Here is a 16,116-nt window from a genome sequence, read left to right on the forward strand (position 1 = left end):
TGCATTGTTGGGGAGAGGGATGATGCTATCAGGAGAAGGTAAGGCCTAAATGTTTCTACATGTAATGCAAGGTCAGAGATGATCAAAATACCATGTAATTGGGAAGAGAGTACAAAAACTGTGGCCTTTAAAGCCTTAGACCTTACCAGTACAAGGTCGGCATGGAACCACTGGCATGGTGTTTAATCTCTTTGATCCTCAACTTAGTTATTTGTAATATGTCAAAGTTAAATAACTCTGTAGTTATTGTGAAAATTTAATGAATTTTTCTAATTTTCTTCTAACGTTTCTTAAATTGTGAACTTCTGTTAAGCGAAGAATGTCTTCTACCTAACAGTGGAACTATTTTTAACATATTGACTGCATTTTATATATATTCCTGGGCTTTAAAGGCAATTTAATCTAGAACATACTGTTTACAGTTGAGAAAGTTGAGACCAAGTGAGGTTAAGTGGCTTACTGATATCACCTAAGCAGTAAGTGGAAAACATAGAACTAAACTGGTCCTTTTAAAGAAACAACAACATTCTGTATTGCCCCCTTTGTTTAATTATAGGTGCGGGTACGTTTCTTAGTTTGGTTTCAAGGATACTCTTGTTTTTTGTAGGGCTGACTTCTTACAGATCTTTCAAATGCTCACGTTATTTAACATTGTTCTGGGTGAAACAACTGTAGCTGCTTTTTTGTTGTTGTCACCTGTCATTTAGGAACTTGCATTGTGACATTTTCATCTGTTGAACTTTTTAAATATTTATTACACCATTGGAAATTGGATTTCAGAATGGAAATCAAAATCTGGAGGCTTGAAATTATGATCAGCTCTTCATGACATAGGATAAAATAAATAAACTTTTCTAAAGTAAAGATATTTTATCTGTTGCCATTTAGGTGGAAATAGAGAAGCTGAAAAAAGCAATCATGTCTTCTTGAAGTGACGTGCACCCAGTGTTCTCAGTGTTCCAGGGATTCAGAAGCAACACTATGAACTTCAACTGACTTGTTACTTAAAAATAACAAATGCTGATGTCGTGATAAAGAAATATGCGTATATGAACTATTATATCTATAGAAAAATGTAGGGGGAGGGTGAATTTTTTTATATATATTTTGTTTTGCCAATATGAAAAAAAGAGGCCTTATTTCTTATGTGCTGGGATTGCAAACTCTTGTTTAGTTTGCTTGAAAATACTACTGAATCTGTATAAAAAGGAAAGAAAATTCACAATAGTTTTTTTTATTGAAACTTGTAGTATTATTTTTAAAGAGATCTATACTATAAATATGGTGATATCTTTACGAATAATCTGTAAAATATACCATTTGAGAGGGACAGTTTAGCTTTATAGTAACTATAGTCACTACTTTTCCCATAAAACATAAGGGATATAAACTTTGTATATATATATTTTTTATGTTTAGCTTCTTACCCAGGATTACACTGTTGTGCCTGTTTGTTTGCAGTTTGTGATACTCTGGGTGATGAAATAGGAGTTCCCTAGCTACAAACCAGATTACTCACCCGTGCATATAGTAATAACTGTAATGAACTAATCAAAATAATTTCTTCAACTTTTGGAATATTTTTTTATTGCTTGCACTATAGGATTCATAAAGGAATTTAGTTAAAATGTATTGGATTGTTAAATATATTGGGGAAAATATGAGCTATATTTTAAATTCATTAGGTCTAAGGAACTAAAAATGTCAATTTAACCCTTAACTTGTTGTGCCTAGAAACTACAGCACATATAATATGCAAACACCAGCCTTATTGCTGTACTTTTCTGTTTATTTTACAGGCTCAAATATTACTCATTTCATAATCTTGTGATTTAATTCTTCATGCCCCTCCATTTGGTTTTTAATAATGGTAATGTTAGAAAAACAAAACTCCAGAACTTTCAGAACTTCAGTATGCAGTTTCATACTTTGACAAGTTATCATTATGTAAATACTCAGGTTTTACATTGTGTAATTTACCTACTAGACTAAACTAACTGGTGGAGATATTTGGGGCTGTCATTTAGGTAACCAGCTTTGTAAAGAGTGTTTAGTAGGTCACAAAACGTAACATCACAGCTTGTTTAAAACCAAATAGTTGGCCATATTCAAAATGCATTTTCACAAAGTGGGTGAATAGCAGTTTCTTCACGGTCACTTATGAACAATTGAACTTTTAAAAATGTTATCTACAGATAATATGTCTCAAAATATGTGGGTTTATATTGAAAGTAGAAAATTTGATCTTTTTTTGAAAAAAAAAATTAGATTTTAAGCTTTATTATAGCAAATGACTTTCAGATTTTGAGTACCATCTATCATGCTTCTATTTTGTGTTCTTTAAACCCCCAAACCAATATTTTTCCTTTAAATTTTAGTTTTAAAATACTGAAATCTTGTGTTAATGAAATTCTGTCATATTGTTTCAAATAAAAGTGAAATAGAAAATAATAGAAACTCCAATACATAATTACTTAATGGTAAATTCACAACTTAAATTAGTGCTTTTGGGGAAATCTGTGCATTAAGTATGTACATTCTAACTTCTTAAAGTCCTTGGGCTCTTCTGACGAGGTCACTGCTGAACAAAATTGTTTATTCCTGTTCTAGTGTTTTTAAATGACTTGTCAAATGAATGATTTATTTCTTCTTAAATAAATTAGGTCTTATTTTAACATGAAAGTCTTCAGGTAGAAATAAAAACAATGTACCCTGGAAATCACCCTCCACCTTTATGACTGGAAGATCTGACTAAGTGCTCCCTCCTCACCCTAATAACAGGGTAGGGGAGTTACCAGCAGATTTCAGGCTGTTCTTAAAGTTTTTGTTGGTCATTTTCTCACCAGTGCATAAAATCAAGATGGTCATGAGTACTGAGAGACATTTAAAGTGTTTGCTTGTATACTCCTCAGTCAGAATTGAAAAGTAATTCAAGTACTATGTCTCTATTTTCTTGCCCTTGACCAAATAGTAAAGAAAAGAAAACCAAAATCAAAGGGAAAAATGATTACTTTAGCAATTTACCAGTATTTGCTCTTGATATAGGAATTTTATTAATTCCTGTTTATAAAGTTCATATCATAAAATGCTATGTAATTATATAGCTTTTACTTGGGGGTAAATTTTTTTTTTTTTTAGTGAATGAGTATAAATTACAGAGTAGAGGTGAACAGCATGGCATCTGTCATTGCCAAATTGGTAGTGAATGTTTGCTATTCTTTGAAAAACATAATATTACTAATTTTCCTAATTATATTTCAATATTAGGAGTATTGTGTGTGTGTGCGTGCGACCACCAAGCTTTGGTCATACTATAAAGCTGTTACCTCTTTACAAAACCTAAGTCTGAAGATAGGAAGAGAGAATGGGCCTGGTGTAACAGAGGATTCTCTTTTTATGCTTCTTACTGTGATCACAGAAAAAAATAAACCCAAGTGCTCTCTAGATGTGTTGGTAAACATTTTATGCTTGCATTTAAACTTGAAATGTATGAAAAGAATGAGACAATCAGTTCAAATCAGAAATGAGAAGTGTTAAAATTTAATGGCCTTGTTTTGCTGTAGCAATAAAATGACCAAGTGCAATGACTTGATTTAATAAAATCATCTTTTAAAAGTTGCTGCTATGAATATTTTTAGCCATAAAATTTTATCCTTGTTGTAGCCTGACTTGCCTTCAGTAACTGTTATGTAATGCAGTTGGTGTTGTGGTATTCTAACATTCCAAAAAAATAATAATATATATTTATGGAGAAACTCAAAACAGTATACTTCACTGACTTGTTTACAGGTGCTGTAAAGCGTGCTTCTCCCTCAAAAAGAAAATAAAGAATAGTATTGCCAGTTGTGTCAGTCTTTATTGGTTATTTTTCATTAACTTCAGCATATGCTGATTGCAGAGTATGATGAAAATTATTTTATATTACTTTGAGTTTTCCAAATAAAAGAAACAATGTAAATAGTAAAATAAAAGCATTCAAAGTTCTAGACCTATGTGACATTTACTGAACCTTTGTGAGTCTTTTCTTTCTACCTGGAACTGTGAGATGATAATTCCTACCTCACAGGATTATTGGGAGAATTTGAAATGATTTATATAAAGTACCTTATCTTGCCATAGAGTAGATTTTTTTAAATGGAAGCTGCTGATTTACTCTTCTCAAAAGCACCTTGTGGTGATGGATATGATGTAAATTAGGCACATGAGATTAAGAGAAAAGGCATAGTATGTCCTCTCCCCTTGATTTGGAATACAGCATCCCTTTCTTTGGAGGAGATACTGCTTTCATTTGTATGATATTCGAAATGGAGCTGAGAGTACTTTGCCCAAATTGAATTATTGACTCAGAGACTGAGATTTTAAACATTTGAAACAAAGAGCTAGTCTCAGCATGGGAGCTCTCCACAGTTACATTTTTTTGTCATCTGGAAAAAGCTGATTTGGAAGAACTAAATAGAGTATAAAGATATGGAGACAGAATTCAGAAGGATTTTAAGACTGATTACAGTCATTCCTGAAGCCCCACTGCCCACCCATTGCTTGGTTCCTTAAGCATAAACTTGCACATAAACTTTTTGGTTTCTGAACTTGCGACTGGATGTCCAGGTAAATATAATACAAAAAACAAGATACAGTCATCCCCCGTTATCCACGGCAGGTACATTCCAAGACCCCCAGAGGATGCCCGGAACCGCAGACAGTACTGAACCTCACATAATACTATGTTTTCTCCTATACATACCTGTGATAAAGTTTATAAATAAGACACAGAGATTAACAACTAATAATAAAATAGAACAATTATAACAATATACTCTAGTAAACGTTATGTGAATGTGGTTTCTCTTAAAGTATTTTACAAATATAATGCCTTTTCCATCCTAACTGAGCACTTGCCACACACCGTGGCCCTAACTTTTGCAGCTTGAGGTGCGACAGCACAACTAGCCCAAATTTGTTTCCTTCCCAATTTCGTGGATAGAAGATTCCTGCCATAGGTCTTAGCAACCTCAGCGTGTGATTTTTTTTTTTCTTATTGTCGAGAGCTTTCACGTTTTCACTTAAAGGAAGCACTGTTTGTCATACCTGAATTGCCAACATCACTACTCTTGTGCTCTGGGACCATTATTAAGTAAAACAAGGGTTCCTTAACACAAGCACTGTGATTCTGCTAGTCTCCTAAGTGACTAATGGGCGGGACACGCTGGACAAAGGGGTGATTCACGTCCAGAGCTGGACGGCGTGGGATCATCATGCTACTCCAAGCGGCGTGCACTTTAAAGGTTATGAGTTGTTTATTTCTGGAACATTTCATTTCATACTTTTGGACTGCAATTGACTGCACGTAACTGGAACTGCAGAAAGCAAAACCGCGCATAAAGGGGCACCACTGTAGAGTCTGGAAGACATCAAGGCCCATGTACTCTTGCTGAGCACATACATGACTCCAGGCTTTCTAGAAATCGGGAAGATTTGAATCATGGAAAGGAATAAGACAGCACTATGAAGCAATATGGAAAATAAGTGTGGCAAGTCGTTTAAGTTAAAAAAAAATGTAGTTTGAAAATTTCTACTTGCTTTTTATTGGCTTTTACAAACACTGGGCATAAATTAAGCCTTGCAGGCAAATGATGGTAAAGTTTTGGGTTGTAGAGTTTTAGTGTTTGAGGGACTTTAGAGATTGTCTAATGCCTGTGCAGATGGTTTTGTCTGAAGGAACGATTTTCAGATTTAGCCCCATTGTAGGAAGTAAAAGCTGAACTCGCATGGGTCTATTCGACTTGCCAATCAAGGTTCAAGAGACTAGACTGTGTTGGGGTGTGAAAATGTTTTTCTGAATCCTAACAATTATTGCTTTTATTTTTACCACTAACACCTTTATTGTGAATATGCTTGTATAAAAGGAAAATAAATTTAGAAATAGGCAACAATATTTTTTGTATAGAGCCAATAATTTTTTTTTTATCACAGAAGGTGTTGTGGTTTTCATTTTGCGACTATTGGGTGGTATTCTTTTCTATCAGCTTATAAGTGGTCTTTATTAGCTACATTTCAGTTCCTAGAAAATTGTGTGAATAAAGTTATGAAAAGTAAAACTATATTTTAAGTGCACTAAGTAACTCAATTCTTTAATAAGGGCGATTGTTAACATTTCATGGTATAGTGCATTTTTAGAAATATTACTAAACATTAACAGAATGCAAATACAATCTGACATGACATTTTTACTCTTATTCTCTCCCTTGAAACTGACTAAAGACAATAAATAGAATGAAAAATCGACTTGATAGATTGAAAGAGATTTAAGGAAATCTGTTTCTCAAATAAGGAAACAACAATTTATAATAAAAATACCTCCCAAATGCTTTGAGATTTGGAACAAAATGAGGACAGCCTGAAGTCTGACATAAGGTTCCCCAGACCTCATTCCAGATGCTGATTCTCTGAAATGTCCATCTGATGGTCTTAGACCCGAATCCTCTCCAACAGAATGGAGCTGTGGAACTGAAAGGGAAGCCACACCAGCTGTAAGCCCTACTAACTTGAAGGCTGAATACCGAGGGGCTCCCAGGAAAGATAACAGGTTTGATGACAGGGTGTTTTAGGTAACGGTCCTGAATTAAAGCTTTCGTTATCTCCTGCTCCTCTGCTCTAGTCAGCAAATAACTGACACCAGTCAAAGGTGAGCGATCAGGCACCCACACAAGCATCTTTATAGGTGCATGTGTTATAGTTAAATGTATTTTTAAAAAATTGTCCTGGGGCTTCCCTGGTGACGCAGTGGTTGCGAGTCCGCCTGCCGATGCAGGGGACATGGGTTCGTGCCCCGGTCCGGGAAGATCCCACATGCTGTGGAGCGGCTGGGCCTGTGAGCCATGACCGCTGAGCCTGCGCGTCCGAGCCTGTGCTCCGCAACCGGAGAGGACACAACAGTGAGAGGCCCGCGTACCGCAAAAAAAAAAAAAAAAATTGTCCTGAAACAAAGGCTTGATTTTGCAAACAAAAATCCCTATGTCCTGCGGGGGGGGGGGGGGGGGGCGGACGGGGAGGATTGACAAGATTTATAACACCAAGACACATTTTTGTTAAGTTACGAAACTTTAGTATAAAGAATGAATATTTGCCCAAAAAGAAATAGAAATTTTAATTGACTAATTCCACCATAAATAGGAAATGTAATTAAGGCTCTACCACAAAAAAAGACAGCAAGGCCAGAGGGGATCATAGCTGTGTTTTAACTGCTTGATTTAATCTAGTCAAAACTGTAGGTGGAAACTTCCCCAATTTATTTTATGAATCTAGTGTAACTTTAATATCTAAACCTGATCACCACAGACCAATCTCACTTGTGAAGATTTGGTGTGAGGAGATTTATCAACCTTAATGCATTACATGAAATGATGAGTTAAAAATTGTCATACTGGGACTTCCCTGGTTGGGACTCCGTGCTCCCAATGCAGGGGGTCCTGGTCAGGGAAGATCCCACATGCATGCCACAGTTAGGGAGCTGACGCAACAAAATAAATTAATTAAAAAAAAAGTGGTCATACTGACAGAGCAGGGTGGGGTAGGGCCGAGCATGTCCTTTGCTGGGAGTGCGGTGCAGGGAATACAAAGATAGTTTGGTACCACTTACTCCTCCTGCCTTTTCTTTCTTCTTCAACTATTTAAGGATTCAAGTTGAAATAGCTTCTCAGGACTAACCACTATCATGTCAATTATTATAAAATAGCCATGCTTCCAGAGGCTCTGTATTATGCTCTTAAGATGCTTTTAACACATTTGTTATACTGGGCTTTAAGTAGTCAGTTTAATTACCCTAAGGTTTATAATAAACTTATCTTTAGTCTAAAAATAGGCACGTATGTATTGTGCTTACCATGTACCAAGCACTGTTGCATGTAATCTCCATCTAAATCTACCTGTGTATCTATATATCTAACTATCTCAACAATTTGATGTCATAGATACTATTATTATCTTTTGTTACTGAGTCCAAGCTTGTACTGCTCCCCACAAAACAGGCCAATAAATCAGGAGAGATGAGGTGTTGGGACAAGGAATAGAGACTTTATTCAGAAAACCAGCAGACAGAGAAGATGGTGGACTAGTGTCCCAAAGAACCATCTTACCTGAGTTAGAATTCAGGCTTCTTTTATACTAAAAGGGGAGGGGGTGTGGCTGGTAGCTGCAAACTTCTTGGTGCTGGAATCCTTTGTTCTAGCATCTGTGCACATAGGTCTGGTCATAATGTTCCTATAAACCTCCAACAAGACAAATATTATTCTCTGTTCTGCAAATGTTTAATGGAAAAGTGTTATAACTTTAAAGGTCAGAGCCCTGAGACTAGGCTATCCTGTATATTTCAGGCTATAGGCAACATTCTTTTACAAAAGGTGCAAAGCCAACATGAGTAAGCACAGGCTACAGAGCACAAGGGTTAGAGCTAAAGGAATAGATCCAGTATGGAGTCAGGTTTGTTCTTCTCTGTAACCCTTTCACATATGAGGAAACAGGCTCAGAGAGGTTAAGCAACTTGGCCAAGGCCACCCAGCTAATAAGGGATGGAGCTAAACCTAGGCAGGCCAATTCTGAAGCCTGTGCTTTTGATCATATGCTCTCTTTACGTAGATAATATGTAGAGAACATTCTTTGTAATCCTTTATATTTCTTTTGAGTATCAAATTTTCCTATCACTAAAAGAGTTAGACTAAATAATTTACAAAGTTCATTTTCAGTGATCTCATAGTCTGTTTAGATTTCTCTGTGTGACATAAGTTAAGATTTGGGGGAACATTCTTTGTTTCTTGATGTACATCTTTGCAAATTTAAATGATTTTCATGGCTCTTCAGCAGACATGAGAAACAAAAACTCTACTTAGATTCCCTACAGAGATTAAATGACCACTAGATGGCAGTCAAATGAAGCTCAGCTTCTCCTGAGCAGTTTGAGTAAACCTCAAATACAGGTAGAAGCAGCAAATAACAATTGCAGAAGGTTCCAACCCACTGAATTCACCCAGAACTGGGACACAGCCACTACACTCCCCTAGCTCCCTCCCCGCTAAGTTCCACATGACAGACTGAAAAGGGTTGACGCTTTGGAATCCGACAGATCTGGCTTTGAAAACTGGCTCTTAAAGTTAGTAGCCATGTGAACTTGGCAAGTCACTCAAATCTTGTCACTTCCCCCTTATCTATAAGAGATCTAAAAAAAAAAAAAATCATTGCTACAGTTTAAATCCTTTCCCGTGACTTCCCTGGTGGCGCAGTGGATAAGACTCCATGCTCCCAACACAGGGGACCCAGGTTCGATCCCTGGTCAGGGAACTAGATCCCACATGCATGCCGCAACTAAGAGTTCGCACGCCATGACTAAGGAGTCCACCTGCTGCAACTAAGGAGCCCACGTGCTGCAACTAAGGAGCCCGCCTGCCACAACTAAGCCCCGGCACAACCAAATAAATAAATAAAGCCTTTCCCTCTGATCGTGTACTCAGAGAAGAGAGAGAAAGGGGGCACCAGGTGCTTCACATTTTTTTCCTCTAAGAGAATAACCACGTCACAACAGCAGCAACAAAACCATTCTGCTCTGTTTTTCATTCCTTGTTGGATGGTGATGCTCCTTTGACTCCAGGTTGCTGCCATATCCTAGGCCCTTCCTCAAACCTGATTGGTCATTTCCTGCCCTTGGTTCTCTGGGAACTGCTCCTGTTTCTCCATTTTTTCCTGCAATGTGTTCTGATATCTACCAGATCAAATTCCCTCCAGGGTCACTTATGTAACAAGCTCACAAAATAGTGAGCTTGTGCTGTGGGCTTCTTAAAGACATTATGGTACAATCTCTCTCATTTTGCCACCTGTCTTTTCCCCAAGGGCCTCATACAATTAACACAGAGTTGGGGTCCGACACGACAGCCCAGAGCAGGTGGTCAGTGGGGAGTCCATGGTGCCATGACCCTGACTGAAAAAGCAAATCCAGATTCAGCTCGAATTCTAAGTAGAAAATGACTTTTCTCTCCAAAAGGGGGTCAAAATGTCCATCTTGTCGTTGATGACATGACTACAGGGTCACAGAAGCAGGGAACAGTACTACCCCAGAAAGGGCATAGTCATCTGAAGGACTTGAAGATGTAGAACATGTGGTGTAGGAGGCCAGGGTGGGACAGCATCACACAGCTCTTCCCACCAACCAGTCACAGAACAGCCAGGCCCCTGCAGTGGGCTTTTGGGAGAAGCAAAACGTTCCACATCAGCTGGTATCAGCTGGGAAAGGCTCAGGGCTTATTTTGAGCAGGTGAGAACTAGTGATTATCTATGATTCTTAATGGCAACAAAGGTCCTGGATTATGAGAAAAAACAACCCCCTGGGGGCCTGAATGGCACTAAATTGAATTAATAAGAATTGTCTTCTTTTTCTTATAAAATAAGTTTTTGTAAGAGAGGGTCTATAGACAATGCAAAGGGCAAAGGAAAGTTGCATTTCAGTATTTTTATTCACTATTGAGTTTTTTCCACTCTTGAACTAGGGGAAAAGAGTTGAGATTTGGATTCTAACCTGGGCTTGCATTCCCCCACTCAGGAAACTTGGGTAAATTTCATCACATCTTTGGGTCTGTTTTTTCAACTGAAAAATTAGGATCTTGAATTTTAATAGCAGTTCTAACGTTCTAGATACAGATTACAAAAGCAGTGTGTTTAGTGTTACACCTTCTTGTCCTTGGTGCCACATACATGAACAGTTGGTAGTTTCTCCTCTTTAGGGGGTTACTGTTGTCTAAGCTTGGAGAGGGCTTCCACAGTCAGTGATGTCTACCTACGAGGCCACCAGCTCTTGCAAAGGCAGGGAAGTAGGTGCGTCTAGAGCCCTTCACCTGAGACCAAAAACCACAGGGCTCCAGGAAAACAATAGCATCCACACTGAATAAAGGTGCTGGGACATAAGTCCGGAAGTGAAACAGAATTGGAGCAGCCAGTAAATTTTTTAAAATTAATTTTATTGGAGTATAGTTGATTTTCAATGTTGTGTTAGTTTCTGGTGTACAGCAAAGTGGATCAGTTATACACATACATATATCCACTCTTTTTTAGATTCTTTTCCCATATAGGTCATTATAGAGTATTGAGTAGAGTTCCCTGGGCTACACAGTAGGTTCTTATTAGTTACCTATCTTACATACTGTAGTGTATATATGTCAATCCCAATCTCCCAATTTATCCCTCCCCTCTTGCCCCCTTGATAACCATGTTTGTTTTCTACATCTGTGACTCTATTTCTGTTTTGTAAATAAGTTCTTTTGTACTGTTTTTTAGATTCCACATATAAACGATATCATATGATATTTGTCTTTGTCTGACTTACTTCACTCAGTATGACAATCTCCAGGTCCATCCATGTTGCTGCAAATGGCATTATTTCATTCTTTTTTATGGCCAAGTAATATTCCATTGTATATATGTACCTCATCTTCCTTATCCATTCCTCTGTTGATGGGCATTTAGGTTGCTTCCATGACCTGGCTACTGTAAATAGTGCTGCAATGAACATTGGGGTGCATGTATCTTTTCAAATTATGGTTTTCTTCCAGATACATGCCCAGGAGTGGGATTGCTGAGTTATGTGGTAGTTCTTTTTTTATTATTTTAAGGAACCTCCATACTGTTCTCCATAGTGGCTGTATCAATTTACATTCCCACCAACAGTGTAGGAGGTTCCCTTTTTCTCCACAGGAGGGGCCAATAAATATTAAACCACACGGTGGAAGAAATGTTCATATATTGAGATATGGAGAAGTCATTCTGGCTTACACATGATTTGACTTGAATTTTATGCAAATTAGAACAGCCTGTCTTATGGCCTGTTAAACCATATGCATTGTACATCTGCTTTAACCATTCAAAGAAGACAATACATTGAAAAATCAAAATGGACTAACTATGGTTCAGGCATTCAAAATGGAGCCGGATGGCCTTTGTGGATGTGATTTCAGACACATTCCTGCATCACTGAGAACTTGAATTTTCTGAACTGTTTCAGAATCAAGGACACCACCAGCCATTCTGGAAACAATGTCTGCTAGCAGCTGCCAGCTACAACCTTACGGTCTCAAGGTCTCCCCTTGTAACTACACAACCATTTTGGACTCCAACCAATCCTTACTTTACAAGCACCTTGTCAGTTCTAGTCCTAACTCTTGACAAACAATTTATGTAACTTCGTGGTTTTTGCGTATATATGCCTCCGCTGCTTTTTAGTCCAGCGGAACACAATTCAAGTGCTTCTTGAATCTGTGTCTCCTGGGCTATAGTCCCCAGTTTGGCTTGAATAAAATTCTTTTCTATTCTTATTATAGATTGTTTATTGATTATTTCCCGTCAACCACAGGAACTGAGCTGAAAGGACTAGTCCTTTAAAAAAGAAAGCAGGAAGTGGCTTGAGGTAAATTGATGAATACAATGAAAAGGAAATACTTAGCTCCTGGGAGTAATTCACTATCACAGTCTGTTCCAGCAATCAGACTCTTAGAGTTAGCCAGCTGGCTTATTCTGGGATGGAGAATAACACTGGAAGAGAAAGATAACAAGATCGCCTGCAGATCAAATTTGAGCCTAAAAGCCTATTTAGTGATTAAGATGGGAAATGAAGTTGTTGACTACTTAAATGACGGAATTGAGCAAAGGTGAGGGGTGGGCAAGGAAGAGGGGATGTAAGTGAAAACTGGGAGGGTGAGATTTAGAACTTTACAAGTAAGTTTTTTGTTGTTGTTTTTGGTTTTGGCCACACTGTGCGGCTTGTGGGACTTTAGTTCCCCGACCGGGGATTGAACCTGGTCCCCTGCAATGAAAACGTGGAATCCTAACCAGTGGACTGCCAGGGAATCCCCAGATGGCTGAGAATTCAAAGCAATGTACTTTCCCATGTTAAACAGTACTGGAACTGAGCATTCTTTCCTGTCCTAATGTGAAATAACTCAGAAAATACACAAAAATAGATTAAGACCTTGCTCTCCAGGAAATATTTATTCCTGGAAGATAAGCCCTGAACCTTGTAAAAGAGCTTTTTATCAAGAGTAACCTCTTGCTCTTCAAGACTTGCTGAAGACTTTGGTCTTGTCCACCTAGCCAAGCCATTGGACTGCAAACTCTGCCCACTCTCAACCAGTTCCTAAATTTTTTAAAGACCTAACAACCCTATAAATATCCTCCCCTGACTTCCTTCTTTTGACACCTATGAAGGCCATCAAAGTGGTGTGCTCTTGCTATGTATAATGGGTGTAATTGTCTTAGCGCTGCTTGATCAATGGAGTTTTCTGGTGGTCTTTTGGGCAGCTGTCAAAAATGAAATGTTGCTCTAAGCTATGAAACAAAAGTTTTATTATAACTTGTCAGAAATGAGGCCGCTATGTCATACCAAATTACCTTTACATTTTGAATCTTGTGTTAATTGTCAAGATTTCTTTGGATCCTTCCAAAAATTTTGGATCTAGTAATACTTGAATTCTTTTCACCCTTGAAAATTCAAAAAGCTCAGAAGCTTTATTTCCCATATCAGTCCTGTGGCAACTCTTACCCTCCTTCCTTCTTCCCTCTCCTCCCACCCCCAGAAGGCAGAAGAAGGTGACCAGGGACCAATCTGAATTTGAGGCCATGCACCTTCAAGGATGGTTGAAGTACCTATGGCTATTAAATGCATTCAAAACCAAACATTTACTGCGTATTGTTGTTGAAAACAAGCACAGCACTTGTTTTCCTGGAAGAGGAGGAACAGACAACCTCCAAATCAATGAATAGATAGATATAGATAATTATAATTGTATAATTGTATACAATTATACTATTGTATAATTATAATTGTAGATAATTAGAAATTGGAAAAAAATGAACTGAGAGATACAAACAAGGGGCATTAATTTAAGATGATGGGGTTGGTAGGTAGAAGGATGAAGGGACTTATTTAGAGAAGATGGTCAAAGAAGCCCTCCCTGAAAGGTTTACTGGAGCTAAGACCTCAGAGAGGGCAAGGCTGGACAAAGGTGAAGCAGGAGAGTAGTCTAGGACACAAAATTTAAGGAGGCCCTCCCTCTCAGGTTTATGTAAGTGTAGGTTCGACAGTTCCATGGCCCTGAGATCGAGAGCCTCCTTAAGATTTGCTCCCATGTGCCTCTCTCCTCACCTTAGGGGAGGAGAAATAGCCAGTCTCACAGGGATCGGTGTGTGTGTGTGTGTGAATGTGTGTGAGTGTGTGTGTGTGTGTGTGTGTGTGTGTGTGTGTGTGTGTGTGTGTTGAAGAAGGTAGTGGGGTGAGGGGCTGGGGAGAAAGAGTCACAGAAGAGTGAGCCTAGGCAGAAGAAACAGGATACACAGTGGCCCAGAGGTGGAAAAGATGTTGGTCTGTTTCTGGAGCTGAAAGGATGCCCCCACATCTGGATCAGAGTGGACAGAGGGAGGAGAGCCCCAAGGTGAGGCTGGAGAGGCAGGAGGTCCCAGGTGAGCTGGGCCTTGTAGGCCCCTTGAGGTACATAGTCCTCATTCTCAGTGCAATGAAAATAGGTTTGAATCTGGGAAATGATACTAATGAACATATGTTTGAGCAGATTTCTGCAAAACTGATTGGAAGGGAGCGAGGGTGAAATCAGGGAGACATTAAGAAAGTGTTTGTATTCCTGCAGGCAAGAGAAGATGACCTGGACCAATGGAGGTAGATAGAAATGGACAGAGTTGGGATCTCTTTTGAGGAAGAAGTCGTAGGACTTGCTGACATGTGAATGTGGAGCTTAGGAAAGAAACGTGGCTGGAGATCTAAGCTGTGGAACTGGATGAGCTCCTCTAGGGAAAGAGAAAGAGGAAGGGAGGGAGGAGAGGAAGTGAAGCAGAGAGAAGAGGAGCTGGCTTGGGAAACTCCACACTCAGAAGTTGCTAGAGAAGAGACCAGAGAGGAAATCAGAAGGTGAGGACACACAACCCCCTGTCCGTTGACAGATGAATGGACAGACGTGTAGTAATACACACACAGTGGAATATTATTCAGCGACAACGTGGATGAACCATGAGGAATTATGCTAAGTGAAAGAAGCCAGTCACAAAAAGACAAATATTGTATGATTCCACATATACGAGATATCGAAAGAAGTCTAACTCATAGAAACAGAAAGTAGAAGGTTGGTTACCAGGGGAGGGGGTGCAAATAATGGGGTGTAATTGTTCGATGGGTATAGAGTTTTGGTTTTGCAAGGTGAAAACGTTCTAGAGATCTACTGCATAAATATGTGAATATAGTTAACACTACCAATTTTTTTAAATGGTTACAATAGTAAATTTTATGTTATATATTTCTTTGGATTGCATAAAAATGTGAATATACTTAACACTAGCAATTTTTTCAATGGTTACAAATGGTAACCTTTCTTTATTGCAATTAAAGAAAAGCAATTTTAAAAAAGAATGGTGTTTCTATAAACAGCCTCACAGACATAGAGAACAGACTTGTGGTTGCCAAGAGGAAGGGGAGTGGGAGAGGGATGGAGTGGGAGTTTGGGATTAGCAGATGCAAACTATATATAGAATGGATAAACAACAAGGTCCTCCTGTATAGCACAGGGAACTATATTCAATATCCTGTAATAAGCCATAATGGAAAAGAATATGAAAAAGAATATATATGTGTCTAACTGAATTACTTTTCTGTACAGCAGAAATTAACACAACATTGCAAATCAACTACACTTTAAGTTAAAAAAATTTTTTTAAAAAGGGTCAGCTACAAAACAAAACAAAAAGAATGGTGTTTCTATAAAGGGAGAAGTGGTCAACTGAGTTGAGGGTTGCCAAGAGAGCAAGCAAGAAGAGAACACAGAGTTAATACATAGGTTCACCAAGATGGAGAACAAAGGCCGGTGACCTGTGTGCAGATGGCTGCAGTGGCATGAAAGAGGAAGCAAAATTGAGAGAGAACTGAAGGTTAGGAAGTGGACACAGCCCTTGTGGACAGTTCTCAGGAGAAGGTTAGCTAAGAAGAAAGTCGTGGGGCAGAGTGAGTAGGAGGGAGAGCTAGTCTTTTGGTTTTTTAGGAAAGAAGAGACTTGAGTATATGTGAAGGTTAATGGGATGATCCATTGT

The 16,116-nt window shown here is 38.5% G+C and overlaps 1 protein-coding gene across 1 annotated transcript in view; it reads left to right on the plus strand.

Moving 5' to 3' along the window:
* CD2AP (CD2 associated protein) overlaps window positions 1-3,842 on the plus strand; it is a 106,284-nt gene extending 102,442 nt beyond the window's left edge. The window contains exon 18 of the mRNA XM_082848590.1: window positions 889-3,842. Coding sequence (XP_082704716.1) covers window positions 889-930 — 42 coding nt within the window. The 3' untranslated portion in view covers window positions 931-3,842. The remainder of the gene's footprint in view (window positions 1-888) is intronic.
* The last annotated feature ends 12,274 nt before the right edge of the window (window positions 3,843-16,116 follow it).

This window comes from Leucopleurus acutus (assembly GCF_964270905.1).
Source record: "Leucopleurus acutus genome assembly, chromosome: 10".
Classification (NCBI taxonomy): Eukaryota; Metazoa; Chordata; class Mammalia; order Artiodactyla; family Delphinidae; genus Leucopleurus; species Leucopleurus acutus.